At 37.7% G+C, this 27,366-nt stretch overlaps 1 protein-coding gene across 3 annotated transcripts in view; it reads left to right on the forward strand.

Moving 5' to 3' along the window:
* Positions 1 to 27,366, forward strand: part of ENAH (ENAH, actin regulator) — a 157,215-nt gene that overhangs the window by 86,495 nt on the left and 43,354 nt on the right. For all 3 annotated transcript variants that reach the window (XM_025383767.1, XM_025383773.1, XM_025383777.1), the window contains exon 3: positions 9,675 to 9,852. In XM_025383767.1, coding sequence (XP_025239552.1) covers positions 9,675 to 9,852 — 178 coding nt within the window. The remainder of the gene's footprint in view (positions 1 to 9,674; positions 9,853 to 27,366) is intronic.

A 27,366-nucleotide genomic window follows, 5' to 3' on the forward strand; every position in this document is an offset into this window, starting at 1 on the left:
GGCATGTACCACCACGCCTGGCTAATTTTGTATTTTTAGTAGAGATGGGATTTCTCCATGTTGGTCAGGCTCGTCTCGAACTCCCAGCCTCAGGTGATCCGCCTGCCTCAGCCTCCCAAAGTGCTGGAATTACAGGCGTGAGCCACTGCGCCCGGCCTGGAAAGAAGATTAAGCTAGGAAATTTGCATATGAAATACTAAAATTTTTATTTCTAGGAGAAGTAAACTATCTTATGACTCTTAGATATTGGCAAGTAGAATGTTTCTTAAAACATTACAAAATTAAAACTGTGCTAAATTGTGACATTAAGAGGAAATTATTATGAATATTAGAAAATAAGAAAACACTGAGGCCTGAGTGATATTACATATAGAAACCTGTAGGACATCTAATTGTGTCCTTAGATGCGCAAGTCTTAATTGTATGTAGTAGGAAAAAAAGGGAAACTAAAAAACGATGAGCTTAACCCAAAGAAAGCAGAAGAAAATATTAGAAAGATATTAATTAAATAAAAATAAATAGTATTTGTTAATACAAAAGCTGCTTCATTGAAAAGACAAACTAGCTGGCATGGTGGCTCACACCTATAATCCCAGCTGTTTGAGAGGCCAAGGCAGGAAGATTGCCTGCCCAAGAGTTCAGGACCAGCCTGGTCAACATAATGAGACTCTGTCTCTACAAAACTATTTTTTAAAACCTAAACAGGCCAGGCGCGGTGGTGCATGTCTGTAATCCCAGCACTTCAGGAGACCAAGGCGGGTGGATCACCTGAGGTCAGGAGTTTGCAACCAGCCTGACTAACATGGTGAAACCCTGTCTCTACTAGAAAAAAAAAAATTAGCTGGGTGTGGTGGCACATGCCTGTAATTTGAGCTACTTGGGAGGCTGAGATAGGAGAATCACGTGTACCTGGGAGGCAGAGGTTGCAATGAGCTGAGATTGTGCCATTGCACTCCAGCCTGGGCAACAAGAGTGAAACTCCATCTCAAAGAAAAAACAAAATCAAAAAACAAACAAACAAAAAACCCAAACAACTAGCCAGGTGCAATGTGTGTGCCTGTAGTCCCAGCTACTTGAGAGGCTGACGTGGAAGAATCACTTAAGCCTGGAAGGTGGAGACTGTAGTGAGTGTGATTATGCCACTGCACTCCAACCTGGGAGACAGAACAAGACCATGTCAAAAAAAAAACAAAAAAACAAAAAAACAACTTGCAGAATCAAACGAAAAAAAGGAACAGTACAAATAACCAATTTTAGGAATGAAATAAAGAATACCACTATAGTTACCTAAGGAAATAAAATATTATGAAAAACTTTATGCCAATAAATGGGCCATTTTGTAGAAAAACGTAACTTTCTAAAACTGAAGAGTAGGAAAACATGATAGACCTACAATCATGAAATAAATCAATAGTAAATAATCTGCCCCCCAAATTTTAAAAAGCTGCAGGAGAGTACAGAGCATTTACAAATGAGATCTAAAATGTCACTGTGTTTTCTGTTTTATGTAACCATTGTAGAGAATGATATTTTATAAGGCTTGTATAATTTTGATATCCAAAACATAGAACAAGTTTGGGAGAGGAGCCAGTCTTCAGTTATGAATGTATACCTAGATATAATAGTCCTCAATAAGATATTAGCAGACCAAATGTAGTAATGAGTAAAAAACAAAACAAAACCACTTCTTGATCAAATAGGGCTTATCGCTGTTTGCCTCAGTAATATAAGGATGGTTAACATTAGATAACTTACTAATGTTATTTCCCAGGAGAAAACCTACAAAAGCAAGAGGTTCTGGAAAAAGCATTTGATAAAATTTGAATCAATACATAACAGTTCTCATCACATTAGGCATAAAATTAATGTTCTTAAGCTGATATGGGTGGATAATAGAAGCATACATCAGGTATCTTACAGGATCGTACAGTGTCGAGAGCCTTTCCATTAAACTTGTGAATAAATTGAGCATTTCAGCTCTAACCGTTTTCATTTAGTGTTAAAGATGAGGTACTAGATAACCTAGCCATACAAAGTTTAAGAAATAGAAGCTGTAAGAATTGATAAGAAAGAAACAGCTGGTTACTCACCAATGATGTAATTGTCTGCATAAAAATCTCCCAGGAGTATCTGCAGATAAACTATTAGAACCAACAAGATTGTTCAGTGAGGTTGCTGGTTACATGATCAGTATATAAAAAACACTCGCATTTTTGTATAAGTAGTAAATAATTAGAAAATATAATTTTATTAATATAATGATACTTAAAAAAACACCACCCCTAAGAATAAATCTGATAAATAATTGGTTTTCTTTCTTCCATTCTTGCATTTCTTTTTTTTTTTTTTTTTGAGACGGAGTCTTGCCCAGTCACCCAGACGGAGTGCAGTGGCACAATCTCGGCTCACTGCAAGTTCCACCTCCCGGGTTCACACCATTGTCCTGCCTCAGTCTCCTGAGTAGCTGGGACTACAGGTGCCCACCACCACACCCAGCTAATTTTGTGTGTATTTTTAGTAGAGATGGGGTTTCACCGTGTTAGCCAGGATGGTCTTGATCTCCTGACCTTGTGATTCACTCGCCTTGGGCTCCCAAAGTGCTGGAATTACAGGCGTGAGCCACCGTGCCTGGCCTCTTTTGAGACAGAGTCTTGCTCTGTTGCCAAGGCTGGAGTGCAGTGGTTTGACCATAGCTCACTGCAGCCTTGACCTCCTGGGATCAAGTGATCCTTCTGCCTCAGTCTCCTGAGTAGCTGGGATTATAGGCATGAGCCACTGTGGCTGGCCATCATTCTTACATATCTTAATGGTTATCAGTCTGTTGTAAGTGGGCACATGTTGTTATAATTTACTAAACATCTAAACTTTCTATAGTAAGAGCTGTTAAAACCACCCACCATTTACTTGTAAAATTGAATATGTACAATTATATAAATATATTATATAAGCATATTAAAATACTTCATTTTCCAACCTAACATTTATTAAGTGCTTATGGGTACTATGCTTGGGTTTTATATTAGAATATCGTTCCTGACCTTGAATGAAAGATGCAGTAAAGAATGGGGATGTTGTCTGGGTGCAGTGGCTTATGCCTATAATCCCAGCACTTTGGGAGGCCAAGGCGAGCGGATCACGAGGTCAGTAGTTTGAGAAGAGCCTGACCAACATGGTGAAACCCTGTCTCTACTAAAAATACAAAAATTAGCCAGGCGTGGTGGCGCGCACCTGTAATCCCAGCTACTCAGGAGGCTAAGGCAGGATGGGGATGTTAAGCACATAAGCAAAGAACCCCAGTTAAATGTTTCAGTTGTGATAAGTATAGAATAGAGCACAGTGAGGGCATAAAAGCATCATCAGTTTGTTGAGAAGATAGGAGAAAGGGTCATGGATGACCTCATAGACAGGATAAGATGTTGAGCCAGGTCACAAGGAAGTGTGGGTGTTTACTGCAGTGTTTACTCTGTTATGGTCAGGCTAAAAATGGATAGGCATGTGTAAGATGGAATATCACCTCCAGGCTAGACTCAAGCTCACTGGATCTGAAGCACAGAATTTAGGATTATGATGTAGTCCAAACCTGACAGTATGCTCAGTGGACAGCCAATAAGTAGTTATTAAGTGAAAATACTTACTTATTTAATTTTTTTTTTTGAGACGGAATCTCACTCTGTCGCCAGGCTGGAGTGCAGTGGCGCCATCTCAGCTCATTGCAACCTCCACCTTCCTGATTCAAGCGATTCTCCTGCCTCAGCCTCCCGAGCAGCTGGGATTACAGGAATGTGCCGCCACGCCTGGCTAATTTTTATATTTTTAGCAGAGACAGGGTTTCACCATGTTGGCCAGGTTGGTTTTGATCTCCTGACCTCACGATCCACTCGCCTCCGCCTCCCAGAGTGCTGGGGTTACAGGTGTAAGCCCTTGCGCCCAGCCTGAAAATACTTAATTTTAATACTTTTAAAGATTATTTGTAGTACTGTCTATCCTCAATGGTTAGATGAGTGAAAGAATTAATTCAGATTAAAAAAATTTTTTTTTGTTTCTGTTTTTGAGACAGAGTCTTGCTCTGTCGCCAGGCTGGAGTGTGATCTGTGCTCACTGCAACCTCCTCAAGCTATTCTTCTGCCTCAGCCTCCCGAGTAGCAGGGATTACAGGCACGTGCCACCAAGCCCAGCTAATTTTTGTATATTTAGTAGAGACAGGGTTTCACTATATTGGCCAGGATGGTCTCAATCTCTTGACATCGTGATCTGCCCACCTTGGCCTCCCAAAGTGCTGGGATTACAGGCGTAAGCCACCACGCCTGGCCCCAGATTTAAAATTTTTATATTGGGAAAATGAAACAGTAGTTTATATAATTTTGATCCTAGTAATATTTTCCACAACTTTTTCTAACATTCTGTTGTGAACAATTGAAAAAGTAGATGTAACACATCTTTTCTCTTGTCTGCCATTTTAAGCTATTTGCCAAGCAGGGATATTGATTTGCCTTAAAAGGGTCTTCCAATTTTCTGATAATGTTAAATTTTAGTAGCTTTGGGTTTCTAGTATCTCCTAAAGAATCGTGACACCCTTACCCCAATATTTATAAAAACCACATCAGGAGGGTGGGCACAGTGGCTTGTGCCTATAGTCCCAGCTATTCGGGAGGCTGAGGCAGGAGAACTGCCTAGGACCAGGAGTTCAAGACTGTCATGTCCTATGATTGTGCCTGTGAATAGCCACTTCACTCCAGCCTTACGTTATAGTAAAATGTGCATAATGTTTTAATCTTTTTTTTTTTTTTTTTTTAATTGAGTCAGAGTCTCACTCTGTCACCCAGGCTGCAGTGCAATGGCTTGATCTCAGCTCACTGCAACCTTTGCCTCCCCGTTTCAAGTGATTCTCCTGCCTCAATCTCCCAAGTAGCTGGATTACAGGCGTGTGCCACCACGCCTGGCTAATTTTTATATTTTTAGTAGAGACAGGGTTTTGCCATGTTGGCTAAGCTGGTCTTGAACTCCTGACCTCAAGTGATCCACCTGCCTTGGCCTGCTAAAGTGCTGGAATTACAGGCATGAGCTACCTCCAGCCTTGGGGTAGCTCCTATCTCAAAAAAAAAAAAAAAAAGTTCAGATTTGCCTAGGTTCTAGTAAACAATCAGAGTGCTACCCATCTCAAATTGAGGAGGTCCCAATGGGGATGTCCTGGTAGTGTGGGAAGGCTGGCTAGGGGTTCATGCCCAGGAGACCTGTGGAACAAACCTCCAACAGCATGGTGCTGCTGAACAGCCACTTGGACTCAGTGTCTCCTTTGGCCAAGTTACAGAGCAGACTTTCTGGGCTAGTCCTGCTTCCCCACTTTGTCTCTGGCTGTTCTTAGGGATATTTCTCCCTTCTGGAACTCCCAGTGCTTCCCATGGTTTGAGATGACAGATGGGTCTTTTGCCATGAACCCAAGATGGTGGAAAAGTTTGTTGTTTATCTTGATCTCACTTTTTCCAGTGTAGAAGGCGTGAGTTGGGGGAAGATTTCTGCATGCTTGGTGCCAGCAGGCTGTGTGGAGGGCCATTGTGGATATGGAGGTCTGATTATCTTACTGTCTGCTGAGAGCTTTTTTATTTCTTTGTGTCTCCAGGAACTGTGTCCTACTCCTATTTAAGTTGTGGGATATTGCTGGTGATAATTTTGGTGCTGTGTACTTGATTTTGTTTTGTTGGAGGGGGCGGGGAGAGTAGAGAACTGTTAGGTTGATGCAAAAGTAATTGCGATTTTTGCCATAGCTTGCTTCTGCACTGCCATTTTGGAACCAGAGGTGTCAAAGTTTCTCTTGTTCTGGTTACAAATGTACGAATCACAGCAGGAGACTTTAACTTACCTCTGTTAGTAACTGATGGAACAGGCAGTCAGAGAAAAAGGCCTGTAAGAATATATAGAAGGTTTGAACAATACAATTACTTCCCTACCCTGATTGGCATATATACCACATACCTTTCAAATGTACATGTCACAATTTCAAAATTGTATGTATGCTTGGCCCTAAAGAAAGTGTCAACAAATTTCAAAGGATTAAAATCATACAAAGTGTGTGGTCACGGCAGAATTAATCTGGAAGTAAGATAATAGAGAATCCCATAGGTGTAGGTGTTAAGAAATACCTTTCTGAATAGTCCATGAGTCAGAGAAGAAATCACAATGAAATAAGAAAAATTAGTTGAGCTAAATAATGATGAACATGCCACATATTAACACCAGCAGAATGCTACTAAACTTCTGATTAAAGTGAAATTTAGAGGCTGAAATGTTATCTTGGAAAATAAGTATTGTTGACTTTTCAGCCAGACTCAGGATGCATCTCAAGAAATTAAAGAATAGACCATTAAAGCCATATAAAATATTAACAGAAAGAGCGTAACAATAAAGATAAGAGCCAAAATTAATGCAATAGAAAGGAAACACACTAAGGAGAGGTTTGTCTCTAAAGTCCTTGTGAGGGACAGCTCTTGGAAAAAAAAAAGAGAATGGTTTAAATAGCCATTATGAAGAAAGAAGTGACATCACTATGAATCTTAGAGACATTTAAGTGATTAAGGGGGGTATTTTGAGCAACTTTATTTTAGTAATTTTGAAAATGTAGATGTAGAAATTCTTAGGAAAACACTTTAAAGAAATTAAGACTATGATGAAAAGAAGTAAAAGGAAGAAAAACTTCGTTTAGCTGGCTCTACTGGTGGTGTCCTTTTCAACCAAACCTTTAACAACTAAAGAACACCAATATTACATACTTTTTTCCAGAGAATACACAAACAGGATGCCTATCTTTTTGCCAACTCTACAGTGCCAGTTCATTTTAAGTCCAGCATTACTTTGCTGTCAAAACCTGGCATTAATACAATGAATACATGAATACAATAGTGAGGTTAATCTCATTCATAAAAGTAGATATAAAAATTTCAAACAGAGGACTATCAAACAAATCTAGAGATTTATAAAAATTGATATGTGGGGACCAATGTTGTTTATCCTAGGAATGTAAGGTTGGTTGGTTGAATACTAGAAAATAATCAGTGTAATTAACTGCATAAAAAACAGAAGAGCCAGTCACCTCAAGGTATGTTGGGGAGCACTCGATAAAATGCAGTATTCAATCATGATGGAAACCCTTAGCTGTCAAGTAATAGGAGGGTTTCTCCCCAGATAAAAGGTATCAATAAGATTATTACATGAAAGGTCATTTATTTATGTATTTATTTATTTTTTGAGACAGAGTGTCACTCTGTTGCCCAGATTGGAGTGCAGTGGCAGACTCTCAGCTCACTACAACCTCTTCTTCCCAGGTTCAAGTGATTCTTCTGCCTCAGCCTCCCAAGTAGCTGGGATTACAGGCACATGCCACCACGCCTGGCTAATTTTTGTATTTTTAGTAGAGACTGGAGTTTCACCATGTTGGCCAGGCCGGTCTTGAATTCTTGACGTCAAGTGATCCACCTGCCTCGGCCTCCCAAAATGCTGGAATTACAGGCGTGATCCACCTCGCCTGGTGTGAAAGATCATACTTTTAACGGTTTAATTGAGAAAGCTTTCCTTCTAAAATCAGGAAATAAAGATACTTGTTATGAACACTTTTTTTCAGCATTGTAGTGTGATTTCTAGTAGGTGTATGAAGATAAATACATCGTGCATGGATTGGAAAGGAAGAAATAAAGCTGTCAGTTGCAGATTACATGGTTGTGTATTTAGAGGAAAAAACCTTAATGTAAATTACTAGGAATAATAGAAGATTCTAATACTTAGAACTCAATTAATAATAGAAAATAATAAATCTAATGAAGGATACTCAAGACCCCCATAAAGATACTTAAGAACCTCCTCAGATTGATATGTTAGCTTTCATGCAACCTCAACGTCCCCAAAATTTCTTTGACAGAAACTGATAATCAGAATGTAAAACTAGCTACACACAAAGGACTAAGAAGAGCCAAAGCAATTTTGAAGAATGAAACAGGAAGACACACTCTAATGGTCATCTAGATTTCGTATAAAGCTACAACAATTAAGACATTGTAGAGTTGGCAAAAAGGCATATTGATCTGTAGGAGAAAATAGAGCCACATAGACAATTTATGTGCTGCAGGCAAACCTGTAGCACATTGATAGTGCTGGATCATTTTTACAGCCATATTGAAACAAATAGCAAACTTGATCCCTACCTCACACCATAGGCACAGACCAATTCCAGCTGGATTGGGGATAGAAATGTGAAAAGTAAAATAATAAAGCTTTTGCAAGATAATATAGGACAATATTTTCATGATCTTGTGATTGAGAAACATTTCTTAAACAGCACTAAAGCAGTAACTATAAAGAAAAAGATTGCTAATTTGAACAGAATCAAAGTGAAGAACTTAAATCCATCAAGAAACCGTTAAGAGTGAAAAGGTGATTCATAGAATAGCATAAGATATATGCAACATAGATAACCAACAATGATATCATATCTAGAATATATAAAGGGCTTAGAAATCAAAGAAGAAAAAAATTGACAACTCGGGAGAAAAATGGGCAAGAGACTTAATTCAAGCAGATATTCACAAAAAGAGACATCTAGATAGCTAATAAAAATCAGGGAAATGCAAACTAAAACTGCAGTGATAAAGCATTCATACCCACCAGAATTGCTAAAATAAAGACTGATAGTACCAGTTGTAATGTTGCATAGTTATGTGGAAGTAGCACAAGCTCTTGTATACTCTTGTGGAAGTGTAAATTACTAGAACCAATTTGGAAAGCTACTTGGAATTTTCTACTAAAGCTGAACATACACATGTCCTGTGATATTTCCGCTCCTGGGTATATGCCCAACAAAAATGAATGCTTGTTTGTACCAAAAGACATGCAGTAGAAAGTTCATAACATCACAATTTTTAATAATCTAAACTACAAATAATCTAAATGTTCATTAATGGGAGAATGCTTAAATAAGCATGATTTATACAAAGGACTACCATACAGCAATGAAAATGAACAAACCACAGCTGCATGCAACAAGTGGATGGCTCTTACAAACAATTTTGAGGATAAGAGAGCAGATACGTTATAATACATGTTGTATAACTCCATTTTTATAAAATCTAAAAACCTACAAAACTTGATTAATAATAGAAAATAAATCTAATGAAAGATACTTAAGACCCCTATAGATACTCAAGACCCTCCTCAGATTGATACGTTGGTTTTGGATTTCATATAAATGTAGTAATTTATGATGTTAGAAGTGTGGCTAGTACCTTTTGGGAGGTGGGAGGAATTAAGATGGGCTTCTGGTGTTGCTGTTTGATTTCTTAATTAGGGTACTGACTTCATGTGAACATTCACAGATACACTTTTATGTTGTGTATACTTTTTTGTATTTGTAAAACTTCAGCAAACAAGTTAAAATATATTTAATGAGGAAAATAGATTTTGTTTTGTTTTGTTTTGCTGATTTACTGTTTTATGGCAGACCTTTGTAATCAGCAAAAAGCTTAACTTCTATCAGACTGATATTTCTGTAGATTTTACCCTAGATAATTGTTTAAACCATTTTTGTCAAGGTCTATTAGGAACACATTTGAATGAATATATAGTCAGCATTTGTTGACATCCTTGACTTTGCAATTATTGGTTTGACTTTATAAAGACTTACTATTTTTTAGGTCGTGATAAATTGTGCCATTCCTAAAGGATTGAAGTACAATCAAGCTACACAGACCTTCCACCAGTGGCGAGATGCTAGACAGGTGTATGGTCTCAACTTTGGCAGCAAAGAGGATGCCAATGTCTTCGCAAGTGCCATGATGCATGCCTTAGAAGTGTTAAATTCACAGGAAACAGGTAAGGTGCCCATGGTTTACTTGTATTTTCTTTCTTTTTCCAGAGACAAAGCAAAACTGAAGGTTTACTTGTATTCTTGATCTGAAGTGCCGTGTATATGTTAAAGAGCAAATCTTTTTGTTAACTTTTAGATCTTGTATATATTTGAAGTAGTTCTTGAATTTTTATTTTCTATAGAAATATCAACTTTTTACTGATGATAAATGTATAATCTAGAAAGACAGTCCTGTGAGTTGTTTAGTTCTCTTTAATTTGTAACCTTTTTATTTGAAGTATTTAGATGTGTTTCATCCTGCTTTAGAAACACTTTTGTTGAGAGTACATGAAGCCCAGAGACTATGCAGTGGATAGGAATTATGCTTATTTATCATCTTTGTGTAAAGAAGCACATGTTTTCTGAAAGTTGTTTTTCAAACCATGAACTTGAAGTAGGACTAGGTCTTTTTCCTAGTAGGTAAAAATGTGATTCTTGGTTTTTTAAAGATTTTAGGAGTGCCCTCAGGTGGTACAAGTCATGAATTGCATCTCCTCTGATAATGCATATTGGTTAGAAAGATATGTAGAAATCACTTTTTTTAAAAATCCCAGTTTTTAAAAACTATATATATGTCAAGGATAAGCTTAGTTTTGTCTTGGTTTAAAAAAATAGAAAAATGTACCAGTGTGTGGTTATTTCTTTGAAGAGATAGATTTTATAATCAGAAAATAATTGTTACGTATAAAAACACAAATATGATTACTCTTGCCTATATTGTATATTTAGTAATGATTTTAATGATATAAATGTACTGTAATCAATATATATTTTAAGAGGAAGGAGTTGCAGTCAGATGAAAATTTGATACTTTGTTGAAAGTATAGAATATCAAAATCTGTTATAAATACATTAAAAATTTATATGTTGCCTTATACTAAAAAGGATTCAAGCATCTAGCTCATGTGTTAGTCTGTCAAATACTAGTTTCAGAGCAAGAAGACATTTTGGGATCTTGCAAAAACTTAAAGTTGTTATGGCTTTAGATGTTTTGTATCAGATCTTCTTTTAAGGAAATTAATATCAATACATAACTTATACATAGTTTGCATATTGTGTCTAGTTTGAGAAAATAAACCACTAGAACTTGGCCTGGTTTGTCTCTAAGTCCAGAAAATAGCATAGGAAAGTCTGTACGGTCTTGTATGTAGGTCATTTCTCTGAGTCTCTGTACTTCTCTTGCAGGTGTCAGTATTTTATTGGCATACTATCATAGGCATAGAATTGCTTTTCATTTACCGTAGTTTTACCATAGAGAAGAAACTAGAATTGTGATTCTTAATATCTTGTTGGATGGGTCAGTTACATGATAAATAATTAAGGTACCAAAGTTTGGAGAGTAGATGTACGACATTTGAATTTCCCATGTTTCAGAACAAACTAGCATTGTTTTTATTTCTGAACTTTCAAAAGAGTATCCATTGATATTAGAAACTAAATGTTACTGATATTAGGAACTTATGTTAAGAACTAAATGTTCCTTTTTTAAAAGTAGTTAACATTATTATTATTGTCATTGACTTTTGATTTTTAGTTTTTAGCCAAATGGAAAGGATTGTTTCTATCAATGAGTAGTCATATGGTTTGATTTCAAAATGCAAATGCCAGTTAATGTAGTTTTTGTTTTTGTTTTTTTTTTTTCTGATTTTTGTTTGTTTGTTTTGTTTTTTTTGGGACAAGAGCCTAGCTCTGTTGCCTAGGCTGGAGTGCAGTGGCGCGATCTTGGCTCACTGCAACCTCTGCCTCCCGGGTTCAAGTGATTCTCCCTCCTTAACCTCCTAAGTAGCCGGGATTGCAGGCACTCACCACCATGCCCAGCTAATTTTTGTATTTTTAATAGAGATGGCGTTTCACCATATTGGCCAGGCTGGTTTCAAACTTATGACCTCAAGTGATCTGCCCACCTTGGCCTCTCCAAGTGCTGGGATTACAGGCGTGAGCCACCGTGCACAGCCTTTTTTTTTTTTTTTTATCTTGATCTTTTCAAATTAATGAATCAATGTGGAGAGACGCAATTACATTCTCTATTGTAAAGTAATAAGCTTTAAGAAACAATGTTCCACATTATAGAAAGTTTGGCAAATAGTAAAATCGACCATCATTTCATAAGCTACACAAGCATTTTAGTGTGGGAAAAAAATAGGATTCTTGTTAGATGATTTTGGTACTTTATTCTTTTCTCAGTCACAATCTCAACCACTCATACTAGGGGCTGAGGAAAGAGAGATAATGGAAGAAATGAGTCCGTCACAGCTTCCTCCTGGTATTGTGGATCAGGTCACTGGCAAGGAAGCTTTTAGTTCTGTAGTTTTTTCATCATGGAAAACAAAGCATATAGAATGGCTGAGTTCTAAATAGTCTGATTTACTTAGAAAATGACTTTTCATAAATTACTGTAGTTAAGTACTATTTCTTATTTTTGATGGCCTTAATTAGTGTGAAAGTAGAAGCATAGGAGAGAGTAAGATGTTAAGAATCAGGAGTGTTCTTGGGAATAGATATCATTTCTTACGCAGATTCTCCAATGTAGAAAAGCTATGTACCCTACCCCAACATTATATGGGCCACCTCCCCTTTATCTAAACAAACATACCCACTAATGTCGCCTCTCAGCTTGGTCATACCCTGCCAAAAATCTTTGCTTTGGGTTCACAGCCAGTTCGCTGCTGAAATCATCTACTGTCTTTCTTCCAAAAGCAAGTTGAAAAAGCTTAACTTACATGTCCCTTCCCTTTACAAACTGTAGCCTGATAAAACTGATGAGAAGCAGAATAAACTTATTGATAAAGTAACTACAAATACTAGTCTTGCCTGTTTCTTAATGTTTTTACCACTTTGTAAAACATTTTTCCATATAAAACATTTCTGTTTGTATTTTTATTCATTAGGTGCTAATATCAATATTATCCACGGTTGTCATCGGCTAATCCTTCTCAGTGATTTTTCAGACTTTTAAAAGTTATGGAGATTTTTGTGCAAATGAGATATTTGGTAGTTCAGTCTATAAATGGACAAAAAATATGGAGCTTCTCTAATTGATGTGGGGTTCAGGATCTGCAACCTTTGAGACACCTCCATGGTTCTCTAGAACTGAATTTGAAAATTACTAGCTCACGTTTTGTGTTAAAACCAATAATCACATAATTCTCATTTCCTCTTCTCCCATGTCCCCTAAATCCTCAAATTTTTAAAATTTATAAAAAACAGTTTTCTGGGGGGCTAGTCATACCAACCTTTACGAGGTGCTCTGTGTGTTTGTGTAATACTTCCATTTTTTTAATGAAAATGGTGGGTGGCAGAAATGTTTTCCTTTATTTTGTTTTTAACTTGGTATGCAATTATCTAATATACTGGAAAGTACAGAAGGTGCTAAATACAGTGAGTTATATTTGGAAGTTAAAAAAACACAAATCACATGTTCTAACATTTTTGAAAAAGAGCTGAATTAGTGCTCTTCCTTTTATACCAAATGCTACTGTGTATTTTTTCCTTTCTCCATGGAAATGGATTCAATTTTAAATGGGTGTATTACCTAAAGTGATATTTTTGATTTCTCTATTATTCAGTATTTATAGATTTTTGTAGGTAATAGTTATGGATTATATAAACTACAAAGTTAATTTTTGTGATAGTTGGTGGAGGCAAATTTGCCCAACTGTTATATTTTTGTAAAATGTTTAAATCATTTGAAAATAGGAAATAATTTTTTAAATCCAAAAAAAAGAAAATTATATGCATAACCCATAAGATAATCCCACTGCTTTTGTTCTCAGCCAAGATGAAACATGCCTTTTCAAAAAGAACACCCCAAAATAAGTATTTTACCATTATCTGAAAGACTACTTTTGCTGGGTTTTATTTTTTAATCTATTGAACGTGAGAACATAGTCAAAAGTCATACCTTCCTTATGGATGAAATTTTCTTCGGGTTTTATAATACTGAGATTTCATTTTTTAATGATAATTTGGCCTGACGTACCTTCCAATATGTGCATTTGTATGAGTTTTATCACAGCATTTAAAAATCTCTTTTGTGTTTGGAATTAATAGGATTAAAAAAAATCTCAATAGTTTCTAGAAATACTTTATAGTGACAGTTTTGTTTTTTAGTCTTTCAGATTGTTGATATTAATGCAAACAATATTAAACTTATCACAAAAATATTTTCAATAAAATGTATTTTTTACAAACTGTGTTAGGCACTGGGAATAATACGAAAATGATAGATAAATCCTGTCCCTTGCCTGATGTCACAGTTGGGCTAGAGTTGCCAGAAACAAGGCCAGCAAAATTAGGATACGGCTTGCAAATGTAGTATGAAGAAAGGCCTTCGGAATACCAAAGAAAATTCTAGGGTCAGGGAAAGCTTTGAAGAGAAGGTGATGTTTCAGCTATGTTTTTAAGAATGGAGAGGGCATCAGTGATAGAACATTCTAGATAGGTTTGGAAGCATGAGAGCATGGAGCAATCGGGAAATAACAAATACACTATGATGTGGCTTGGACATGAGAATTTATGTGGTGGGGGTCAGGAGTAGGGCATCCCAAGAGATAAGGTTGGGAAGGGCCTGGTGCTGATGAGTATGCATTTTATCATGGAGGTGGTGAAGAGTCATCGAAGGATGCTAAATAAAGGATTGATATGATCAAGTTTGTGCTTTAGGACAAGTGTGGGGAGCATGTAAGTTACATGCATGAAGATCAATTCAGGACACTGTTGTGATAATACCGGTGAGAAAGATGAGGCCTGAACTGACAAAGTAGAGGAGAGGAGCAGAATGAAGAGGAGGTGACCAGCTTTCATTTAGTGCTGGCTATACCTGCCATGGCAGTGTTCTAGCTTTCTACCTTTGTCCTCACATAGAAATTAAAGCCATTCTGAGGCACGAATAGTGATCTATTTATTGGTCACCTTCTGTGTGCCTGGTCTTAATCTGGCATATACATAACCAATCATCTTTATAACAACCCTACAAGGTTGGTGGTATTATCCTTGTTTTAGAAATGAGATTGGCACTTACAGAAGGTCACTGTAGTGGTGCAAGGACCCACAGCTAGATAGTGGCATTAGTGGCTTTTGTACCGAGATCTTAGAACTCAACCTCTTTTCTCTTTGTCAGTAAGATGTAATGGGCAGGCCAGGAAGGAGAGAACAGTGTTTTAAAATGATGACCAGGTGTGTCAGTTTGGGACCCCGATAAAGATGGTACTGTTAACCAGAGACAGAGTGGAAGAGGGTAGAAGAGGAAATACTGTGCTGTAGATAACACATTTGGTTCTGGATATACTGCATTTGGGGTTCTTTATTAATGCTTTCATGAAATCTTAAAAATTTGGACCTGAAAAGAATCCCAAAGATAATCTTGGACAAAGTTTTTTAGTTTAGCTTTGCGAAACAACTAATCTTATTGGAGGATTAACATTTTGAACCCTATAAAACCTATCTGTATGACCGGGTATAACATTTTGAACCCTATAAAATCTATCTGTTCGGCTGGGTTCGGCAGGCTCACGCCTGTAATCCTAGCACTATCGGAGGCCAAGGCAGGCGGATCACCTGAGACCAGGAGTTCGAGACCAGCCTGGCCAATATGGTGAAACCCCATCTCTACTAAAAATACAAAAATTAGCTGGGCATGGTGGCGGGCGCCTGTAGTCCTAGTTACTCGGGAGGCTGAGGCAGGAGAATTGCTTGAACCCGGGAGGTGGAGGTTGCAGTGAGCTGAGATCGCACCACTGCACTCCAGCCTGGGTGACAAGAGCAAAAACTCTGTCTCAAAAAAAAAAAAAAAAAAATCTGTTCATTAAGTATTAAATGACTAACAGGTTTGGGGATTGGGTAGATGGAGACAGTCTTTTTGTATGTCTGCCTGCTCTCCTTTATTCTCATACTTACCTCTCACAGTTGTCCCCTTTTGTGAATCACAGTAATGTGAGGTTAATATGTCTGTTGTTACTCCCAATTTCCAATTAGGAGGATTGACCTGGAGAGATGGGATTTCCCCAGGTTGTCCATACCTAGAAAGGGAGGCACAAAGAGGATTGGGTTTTTGAGCCTTTAGGCCATTTCTTTTTATTGAGTTTGGCCTTCAATTCAAGATCTTTGAAGCATTTTTAACAATGCCTTTGAGGGAAGTTAGTTAGAATGAGAAATTAGGAAAGAGAAAACTTGAATTTACTTTTAGTTTTGTGTTTTTAAGTAAAATGTTACTTTATTGTGATTTAGTAGAAAGAACTTGAGTTTAGAGTCAAAAGACTCTAGTTCTGTCTCTTCCTCCGGTGGCAGGTTGCCTTCTCTAAAGCTATTTCCTAATTTATAAAATGTGAATCATGAGAATATTTATGTCAGGATATCATGGGAATTAAACAAGGCAATGGCATAGTATTAAACTATAAAATGTTATTTTGAATGCTAATGTCCAAAAAAAAAAAAAAGAAAATTCTATGTGGATTAACTTAGAGGGGGAAAAAAAGGTAGACTTACAAATTTTCTCCAACATCTGCTTTGTCTTAACTGTCCAGTAAAGACATATCTTTTGGGTGGTTTTTTTTTTTTCCTATAGAAAAATTAATTCATCCATCATTTGAGTGCATCTGTATACCAGGGCAAACTACACAAGTCTTGTCCTCATGGATCTTCTTTCTCCTCTCACAGGGGAGATAAGACACAACCGTAACATACAAGAGAAACCCAGTCTGAGGACAGATAACATACTGTATTGGGTGTGTGAAGGGGATGAGCCGCCTTTTCACTGGAGCAGCTGGGAACATGTTAGTGACGAGCTGACTTTCAGGTCTGGATTTTGAAAGTTGGGCATACTGTAGGCATGGGAAGACAAAGGGGAAAGCCATATCAGGCCTGAGGAATAGCATACATGTACAAAGAGTGGGAAGAATAAGCTGTGTTTGTAGAGCAGGGAATTATTTGGCCTGGTGGGAATAAATTCAGAAAGGTAGGTGATCAAGGAGGGCCTTTGGGTGATAGAGATTCAGTGTAAGTTGTCAAGCAAGAGTGATAATGTGAGCAAAGCTGTACTCCAGAAAGCTAGCTGTGGTTTGAAAAGGGAGCTGCTGAAGGCTGTAAGTTAAGCATTCAGTTCCTGAGTAGAGGCAGAAATAGAGAAGAAAATTCAAACAATGGTAGAATGAGGTGAATTTAAACAGAAAACTAATGTGGTTCTGATTGTACTTCGTAACTTTTTCATTAAGAAAGAATTCTGGCTACCCATTCTCACATGTTAATAATAGAGGTCTCGGCCAGGTGCAATGGCTCACGTCTGTAATCCCAGCATTTTGGGAGGCTGAGGCGGTTGGATCATGAGGTCAGGAGTTCGAGACCAGCCTGACCAACATGGTGAAACCCTGTCTCTTCTAAAAATAAGAAAATTAGCTGGGCATGGTGGTGAATGCCTGTAATCCCAGCTACTCAGGAGGCGGAGGCAGGAGAATCACTTGAACCCAGGAAGTGGAGGTTACAGTGAGCCGAGATCGCGCCACTGCACTCTAGCCTGGGCGGCAGAGCGAGAGTCCATCTTAAAAAAAAAAAAAAAAGAGGCCTCTGGGAGAGTATCATGTATGTTTGAATGTAATGTGTGTGACACCTAAAATTATTTCTACTATATGAAGAAAATCAGTACTTTGGGAGAAACAGGTAAAAATGAAAATGTAATTCAGCTTGAGTTTTTCTGTGAGCCTTAGTCCAGGTTTTAGAAAGAAAGGTACATAGACACAATTCTGGCTTTAAATAGTTCACAATGTGACAAAAGAAACTTCATTAATTTCTTAAGATTAATGGTAAATATACTTTATTTGGGCAGATTCACTCTAAATATTGAGTTCAAGGGGGTTAATTACAGTATAAAAGGGTTTCTAGCTGTTGAAAAGGTTGGGAGCTACTGAATTAGGCCTCCAGATCCTGTAGCCTACCTGTTACACCTCAAAGCCTCAATTTTCAGCCCCTTCCTTAGCCTTTCTCAACCAGGGTTGTGAAACAGTTAAACTCTAAGGAAAATTGTTTGAGTAACTAATATCAGTTCTCCCAAGGACTGTATTTAGGTATTCTTTACCTACCGTGGATGTGTTAGGGCCAGACTCTCTTGGAAGGATGTTTCTCTTCTGTTCTCTTTCGTTGCCCTCCCCTTATGCTTCTGTTTTCTGATCCTGCATTTACATACAAGAACAACCTTGAAGTTCTGGGTTGGAATTGGGACCAGAAAATGACTATAGCTTTATCTTCTAATATTTGTGTTGATTAATGCTTGAAATTATATCTAATAATTCATAGTCACTAAAAGGAAAGTTTGAGTGAATATTTGATAGTAGCTTATCCTCTTAAAGTTTACAGACCTCAGGCCAGGCTGATTCTCTTCTCACTAGGGTCAGGCATAGTGGCTCAGGCCTGTAACCTCAGTGTTTTTGGAAAGATCTCTTGAGGCCAGGAGTTTCAGACCAACCTGGGCAACACAGTGAGATCCTGTCTTTAAATATATATATATATAAAAAATTATGGCTGGGTGCAGTGGCTCACTCCTGTAATCCCAGCACTTTGGGAGGCCGAGGCGGGTGGATCATGAGGTCAGAAGATCGAGACCATCCTGGCTAACATGGTGAAACTCCGTCTCTACTAAAAAATAAAAAAATTTAAAAAATTAGCCGGGCGTGGTGGCCGGGCATGGTGGTCCCAGCTACTTGGGAGGCTGAGGTAGGAGAATGGGTGAACCCAGGAGGCAGAGCTTGCAGTGAGCCAAGATTGCGCCACTGCACTCCAGCCTGGGCGACAGAGCGAGACTCTGTCAAAAAAATAAATAAATAAAAAAAAATAGGTGGGCATGATGGCGTACACCTATAGCCCTAGCTTCTTGGGAGGCTGAGGCAGGAGGATCACTTGAGCCTGGGAGTTTGAGGTTACAGCAAGCTATGATTGTGCCACTGCACTCCAGCCTGGGCTACAGTGAGGCCCTGTGTCTTTAAAAAAAAAAAAAAAAAAGTTTACAGATGTCCTAATCATTAGAGCTAATAAGGCCTAGATTATTTTGTTCTTGGTGGTTCTCCATGTTTTAAATTCCTTTGGGTTAAATCAGGTGTAAAATTGGGAATCTTGAATTTAAACCTCTAACTCAGGGATTCAAAAAGTGTGGTCCATGGCAACTCTTGAGGGCCCCCCTCTGGACCCTTTCAAGAGATCTTCTTCATTGTACTTCAGCCAGAACAGCATGCCACAGCATACTGAATACAAAAGCAAATGAAAAAATCTAGCTGTCTGGATTATTATTTAATATTTAGTATTAAATGCTAAAGAGATTTGTAAAACCATGGCATTCTAATCACTTAATATTTTTTGTTCTGGGAAATAGTTATTTTTCATTAAAATGTTATTTTTTTATGTAACTGCTTTTTAGTTATTTTAAAACTGAATTCCTAAAAGTTGAAACATGTAATTTAGTTATTTAATATAGTAAATAATGATAGATACAACCCACATAAGCAAAAGCTCTTTAGTGTCTTTAATAATTGTTAGGAGTATAAGTGGATCCTAGGAATAAGACCTTTGAAAACTACTGTCACAACTTAGCAGGGACAGCTATTGACTAAGAATGGAATTTTTATAGTCTTTTTATCTTTTCCAAACAGCCTAGCAAAGCAAAGAAATCTTAGAGGTTGTCTGTCAGATGGGCTTGATTATTCCATATTTTCTGTCCCTTCAGTGTTGGTGGACATGCCTAGCTTTGACTGTAACAGAGAAGTCTTTCTTCCTGTCTTTTTCCTTTCTGTATTTCATCTTCTCTCCTCCCCCACGAAGACATCATGGAGGGCTGGCCAGAAGTGGGACTTTACAAGTCACAGAAGTGGCAAAAATTATTCCTAATTGCTCTCATCATCTGTCAACGAAAGGGAAAATGTAGGTCTGATGGCCTTTTTGATGCTTAATATGTAAAAATTGCCCAGCAATTAGCTTTGTAACCACCATCTATTTAATAGCACTAACTGTTGTTACTAGCTGTTTCTAGCTCTGTCTTAGTACATTTGTGATTTTTATTTTTGTGATTTTTTTGGTGATTTTTCATAATTATATATGAATTACATATTCATATATGTGGATTTGTAAATTGTTTATACTAAATTATAATAAATGCATTTTAATATATTAATTTCTGTGACCTTTAAGTTCTTGTTCACTAACTGTCTGGGAAAGCTGCTTTAGCGTAATCATACCTGAAGCCTCATTTTTCATGAGCACAGCATTTAGTCTTACGTTGTGGAACTTAAGATATCGTGTCCTGCTTCAAGGTGGGAATGATTAAATGGCTAAAAAGAGGCAGATACTATTTCTGTGATAAATATGGGTTTCATGTCTTATAGAAAGTTATTTTAGCCTGGAGTTTGTTGTCATACAGACACTATATTCTGTCTGCCTTTCATTCCCTTTTCTTTGCATCCTTGTGTCTCTGGCAATTAGGCACCTTATAATCTATTGTCTGATGCATGTCCAGCTAGTGACTTCAGTTCTTCCAGGCTTATTTTACAATAGGCTTGATCTTTATTCATTGGTGCTACAATGATCTGAGGATGTCATCTCTGGTTATTTGCATGCTTTCCTACATGAGGATAGTAATTTGCATGTAATTACTTTATCTTTATTCATGAATTTTTATCCTTTATTGCTTATAAATTGAAGAAGCATTTGCTGGATGTTAAATAGTCAAAAATTTTGATACCTCTGTGTGGAATCTTTTCCTCCTAAAACAAAAATAAAGAGAGGCTTTAATAGTCTGTCTTGTTTTCCATTGATGATAAGAGATGAATTGCAGGAACCACTTCCAGTCTGATGAGACCATTCACAACACACAGCAGCAGCCAAACCTGTTCCACGATTTTTACAGCTTAATCTTGGCTGTGCTTTTCTGCATTTGGAAGCGTGATAGTGCCCTGTCAGGTTGCCCATGTGCATATTTTGGGGCATTGCCTCTCAGTTAACATTGGGCATTCCTGCTTTCATAATCTAGGCAAGGTAGAAAAATTCTAAGGAGTCTTTTGAAGATGGTGTTAAATAGCAGTATCTTTGAAGTCAGTTGGTATTTCATATATGAAAAATATTGTGGCATTATTTCATTAATACATGAATTTCTAAGAAGCAGATGCTGTTCTAATCTAAGAGAAGAAATGCTATAGTTAACTGGAATTATTTGTACTCCTGTTAAGGTACTATGTTACGTGATATGAGAGAAACAAATAATTGAAAATTTTTGGTCTTAATGGGGCTGTTAATTGTGTAGAGAGGATAAGTCATGGTCAAAAATATCCACAAGGCAGTGTAAGTACTATGAATGGTGCAGAATGTTAGTTAGGAAACAAATATAGAATGCTACTCATGTAAAGGTACCAAAAATAATTCTTACAAGGTAGACCTGATATTTCTGTGAGCTTTTGTAATTTCTGAAATGATTCACATGAGAAACAAATGACTTCTGTTTTCTGGAAAATTGCAGGAGTATTTGGTTATGACATTGTCATTCATGTAGGAAGAAATACATTTTTTATGAAGGAGTTTATTTTGCAAACACTATCCTGCTCTTTGCTGTGGTAATATTGTAACAGAGAATTACTTTTTCTTATTCAGAAATAGTCTCTGGTTTCCTGTTGATTTAAAGTTTTCCTCAAGCCTTTCCAGTCTCTTTTGCAGGTAACTAATTTAATTGGCCTTATATTGCTAGGAAGATGGTAGAGTGAGTTTTTGCATAACTATTGTAGTATGCTCTGATAACCCTGCCATGGCTTCCTGTCAATCTTGAATAAAGTACAGAATTTTTTTTTTTAAGAGAGAGTCTTGCTTTGTTGCCCAATCTGGAGTGCAGTGGTGCCATCATAACTCACTGTAACCTCGAATTCCTGGGCTTAAAGGATCCTTCTGCCTCAACCTCCTAAGTAGCTGGGACTACAGGTGCATGCCACTGCACCCAGCTAATTTTTAATTTTTTTGTAGAGATGAGGCCTCGCTACGTTGCTCAGGCTGCGCTTGAACTCCTGGCCTCAATGTCCTGCCTCAGTCTCCCAAAGTGTTAGGATTACAGACATGAGCCACCGCTCCTGGCCATCTTTAATTCTATTTAGTAAATCCCATGTGAGACAAACCCAGTTTATTTGATTTTTATGTATTCAACCAAACTATTTTAATAGAATTTTACATATTTTTGAATTTCAAAAAGTAAATGTGGACAATTTTGTCATTTAAATATTAGCTGTCCTGTGTTGTTTTAGCTAGAGATTGCTTCTTGGTAAGCAGCTTGTTGAAATACCAGAAATTATTGTGCAGAGAGACAGAGAAAGGCAAGGGCAATATGATTCCATGGAAAAGGAGACAGCTGTCTTTGTTTAAGTAGGACAGTCCTGGTTTTTGATGAACCATCGTGAATGGATATGTACTGAGAGAGTCATGACCTAAAAAATGCCTTTGGGTTTAATTCCTCCTAGAAAGTAGTGTTGTGGCAGAACAGCCACTGTATGCCTTCTCTCAACCAGCTCTGGTGTTTGGAAAGGGTATTCAGGTCCTGGCTTTGCAGTCTTTCTAAACATTTGGGGTCATGTTGGCGTTATTCATAGAGTCACTTCATTCTTTATGTCCAGTTCTCTTGTTAGAAACTAGAGCTAGGCCAGGCGCAGTGACTCATGCCTGTAATCCCAGCAGTTCGGGAGGCCAAGGTGAAAGGATCACTTGAAGCCAAGATTTTAAGACCAGCTTGGGCAACATAGTGAGGCCTTGTCTCTTCAAAAAAATTAAAAAATTAGCTGGTTGTGGTGGCATGCACCTATAGTCCCAACTACTCAAGAGATTGAGGTGGGAGGGTCATTTAAGCCTGGGAGTTTGAGGTTCCACTGCACTGGAACTCACCACTTCACTTCAGTCCGGGCAATTGAAGTAAGACCCTGCCTCAAAACAAAACAAAAAACAAAGTAGAGCCAGTTAGAGCTCCGTCCATCTAGAACACTCTTGTTAACAGAACTGTAATTTCCATAGCATTTTGTTTTTCAAATGAGAATAAGTTCTTTTTTTCTGATGATAAAGTCATGTGCTATTTATAAAAATTTAAGCAGTATAGAAAAGCATGAAGAAGAAAATAAAAATACCGAAAATTCCACCAATCACCTCTTAATATTTTTCAAAATGGAAAAAGCAGTAGGCATTGGGATATTTTTAAACTTTGTGTTATAAACAATTGTGAGATGAAGAACAGATGCACAGCATGGCACTTGTTATTTTCCGTAACAGCTTTATTGAGCTTTACTTCACATACCATACGGTTTACCCATTTAAAGGGTACCATTCAGTGGTTTTAGTATATTCACAGGGTTGTGCAACCTTTGCCACAATTTTAGAACATTTTGTGTTTTTTTGAGACAGAGTCTCACTCTGTCGCCCAGGCTGGAGTGCAGTGGCGCTATCTTGGCTCACTGCAACCTCTGGCTCCCGGGTTCAAGCAATTCTCCTGCCTCAGCCTCCAGTAGCTGGGACTACAGGTGCCCGCCACCACACCTGGCTACTTTTTGTATTTTTAGTAGAGATGGGGTTTCACCATGTTAGCCAGGATGCTCTCAATCTCCTGACCTCGTGATCGGCACACGTTGGCCTCCCAAAGTACTGGGATTATAGGCCTGAGCCACCGTGCCTGGCCAATTTTAGAACGTTTTTAATCACAGCAGAAAGAAACCCTCTACCCTTAAGTCATTGTCCCTTTACCCCCAATTCCTCCATACCTCCCAGCATCTGGCAACTACTAATATAATTTCTGTCACTGAAGATTCGCCAGTTCTGGATGTTTGATATAAATGGAATCATAAAATATGTGAGTTTTTTTGTGACTGCCTTTCAATTAGTGTACTGTTTTCAGGGCTCATACATCTTGTAGCATTTATCATGCATGGCATTTTGAAAAGCAAATCTTAGTTAAAAAGCATGTATTCATGTATCTAGGCATGCTTTCTTAGTTTTAGTTATTGGCTCATTTTAATTGTGTGAGTGTGGTGTATAGTGAAAAGTAATGGCTAAATCTTAAGAATTTTTAAAGTGATTAAAATCAAAGCAAGAAGCCTTCCTCAGATTCTTTAGTTGTTTTCTTTTTAATAAACATTTTAAAATTTGGTAAATTATGTAAAGGAGAATTGTGTAGCATTTTCAGTACCAGATTGAATGTAAACAGGGATGAATTCTTGACCAAATTGTGGAAATGTCTGAGGTTTATTCTCTTGGTCCAGGCTCAGTTTTCTTGCCCAAAATTGCCCTACCTCCACTGCCTTCATTTTTTCCCACCCCTAAGTATGTTAGTTTAGTTATCAGAAACCTCGTGCCTTTGTATTTCTCTTAATTCTTTTTTTCTCCTATAAAAGTGGGAGAAAACAGACATGGTCTTTGAAAGTCTTTTAAAATACTTTTAAAGAATAAAAACCCCTATCTTGGTTAAAGGAGATTCAGTTTTTTACATGTGGATAAGAGAGTGAAATTATGTTTCCTTAAAATGATGTGAGGTATTCTCTTACCTTGAATGTCCCCACCTTTACCTATGGAATTGGGCGCCTTTATCATTTTCCCCTGAAACTTCAGCCTTTTAGGCTATTCCAGGTTTATTTTCTCTCTGTTGCCCACTCGCATCCAGAGTGAAAGAAACCAAAACAAACCCTCTTTCTTTTGTACCCAAATATAAGTTTGAAGCTTTTTGCATAATTTTAATATCATTCTAAAATTTTTCTCCTGAGAGTCTTTAGACAGATTCCTCATATTTCTTAGGAAATTGGATATTATCTAATTTTATATTTATGCTTCTCTCCTTTCAAATCTCTTGAAGTGGCTAATCAGAAAAAAACATGTACAGTAAAACCTGAAGTAGGAAGTGAGATTCCTAGTGAAAGAAGAACTAATTATTTTAGTTTTCTGAGGGCTAATAGTAACTCTGAGTGTTGACTGCCAGAAAGTTCTAGTTGGTACAAAAAGAGGCATACCAGTTGACCAAGAAAAGAATATCAGAAGTAGAAGGCACAGCATGTGTCAGAAAGGCTCTGCAGAAGAAAGGTGATACAGCATGTTTGAGAAATTGAGAGACAGTGTACCTAGATCCTAGAGAGCAATAGAGTAGGAATTGAATGAGATATGTGGCAATCACATGGGGGACAAGCACTGGATTTTGGTATTTATCTTAAGAGCAGTGGGCAGCAGTTGAAGAGTTTTTACTAAGAGCGATGATTTGATCTGGTTAATTATTAAAGCATCACTGGCTGCTGTGGGGAGGGGGACAGATACCAAGATTGGAATGGGCAACTTAATTAGATGATGCTAATGTAATTGTCTAGGTCGGTGGTCTCTCAGTTTTTGAGCTTATCCCCTGGTAAATGTGTGTTTATCATTTATATGTATGTACTTTGTTGTTGACATGTTGAGTACATTATAAGACTTTCAAAAACAGTAAAATGGATGAGAAAAATTAATGAAGTGCTACTATTTTCTTCCCTGCCCCAACTGATGTATGTTAAGCTTCTGGAATACAAGTTGCCCCACCCTGAACATGACTAAGCAAGGGATCGTCGAACAAGAACAGTGGCAATGGAGATAATTTGGAGAGAGAAATTACGAGGTTGCATTAACAGGACTTGAAAACTGGTTAAATAGGAGTAAAAGAAAAGGTAGTGGATTTCTGGTTTGTGTAAGTGAATAGATAAGAGCACTGATTAAAGAGTCAACAAACACTCTGATAGAAGCTAATTGTGTTAAAGTAGCATTCTACCAGAATGTGGTGGTTTTTCTAAGCATATGCTTAATAATACCCTTAGTAACAAATGGTAGGAGGGCATTTGATGGGCAAGTCTTGATCTGTGTTCAGGAAGAGGAAGCAGAGCAGTGAACCTGAGGACACAGGTTACTCTTGCCTTTGGAGGCATTAGGATATGACAGGATTGGTAAATGATAGGCCCCTCAACTTCTTGTTGCCTCTTCAAGTGTCTTTAGCTAGAGGCAGGGCCATTCATTTCACAACTAAAAATAAATGGCTTACGAAACATGGTGGACTGAGGAACATATTAAGGCTATTGCCAGTGCAGATGAATAATTTGTCAGCAAGTTATCAACTGTTAGCAGTCATTTTCATATTGGCTTAGAAGGGAATAAAATGCATTTGAGTCATAATTTGAGAGAGGATTACAAGAAATAAAGGATGGGAAAAAACCCAGTCATATGTACAGTTTTGCCTTAAGGTTGAGTTAAAAAAAAAAGGGGGGGGGATGTTTATGATGGTACATTTTCATGTATAGCCATATATGCACTCCATTTCCTGATATATATAAAAGTTTATCAAATTTTAAAACTTGAAATAATATTTTTGAAAATGTTTCAAAATGCCACTTTAAAAATGCATTGCTTTGAATAAAATTTACTGTTGGTAATCCTTATGCCTCCTAGCACAGTGCCCTGCAATGTGGTAACTTTTTTTTTTTTAATGCAGCAACTGTACCACAGCAGTATCTGCCTCCCTTCTATTCTAGATACCTTTGAGCAAACATAAACACATTTGCTTTCACTGTCTCAAAAATGTATTGCATAGAACTTTGTACTCTTGTGAGAAATACCTGGGGACATTATTGATGGTCTGAAGTGTGAACACCACTAATTTAGATGCTGATGTTGTGCTCACTCACCCACTCAACTGACCAGCCTTCCAGAGAATGCAAGTCAGATTCAAGCCAGTCTTTAAGCAAACATTATCTCAGTTAATCGTGAGAAACAATGCTAGGATGGGTCATATCCCCATTACCAATTGCCTTGGGACTAATTGCTAATAGGAGAAACTGCTGGTTGTAAAAATCATGAATGCAGAGTTTACTATAGTAATTATATATAGTAACAAAATACAGTCATGCCAATCAAATCTAAACAGCCTGTCATTTTCCACTACTGGTAACTCACCCAACCATTTCTGCATTTCCCGGCTCATACAAAACACCTAATGGTAAAGTATGTTAACGTCAGGGGTAAGCCTGAAGGATGGCTGTTTGAAAACTGCATTAGCGACAAAGGGACAGCCATGCAAAATTAAAACAACAAAACAAAAAAAAAAAAAAGTTAATGTGGCTAACTTAAAGAGAAATGTCCTTTCATAGGTAAAATATAAGGTCTATGTAACATCAGTGCTAGTGTTAAAAACTATGTTGAAAACATGCCGGGCGCGGTGGCTCAAGCCTGTAATCCCAGCACTTTGGGAGGCTGAGACGGGCGGATCACAAGGTCAGGAGATCGAGACCATCCTGGCTAACACGGTGAAACCCCGTCTCTACTAAAAAATACAAAAAACTAGCCGGGCGCAGTGGCGGGCGCCTGTAGTCCCAGCTACTCGGGAGGCTGAGGCAGGAGAATGGCGTGAACCCGGGAGGCGGAGCTTGCAGTGAGCTGAGATCCGGCCACTGCACTCCAGCCTGGGCGGCAGAGCGAGACTCCGTCTCAAAAAA

This window comes from Theropithecus gelada, chromosome 1, assembly GCF_003255815.1.
Source record: "Theropithecus gelada isolate Dixy chromosome 1, Tgel_1.0, whole genome shotgun sequence".
NCBI lineage: Eukaryota > Metazoa > Chordata > Mammalia > Primates > Cercopithecidae > Theropithecus > Theropithecus gelada.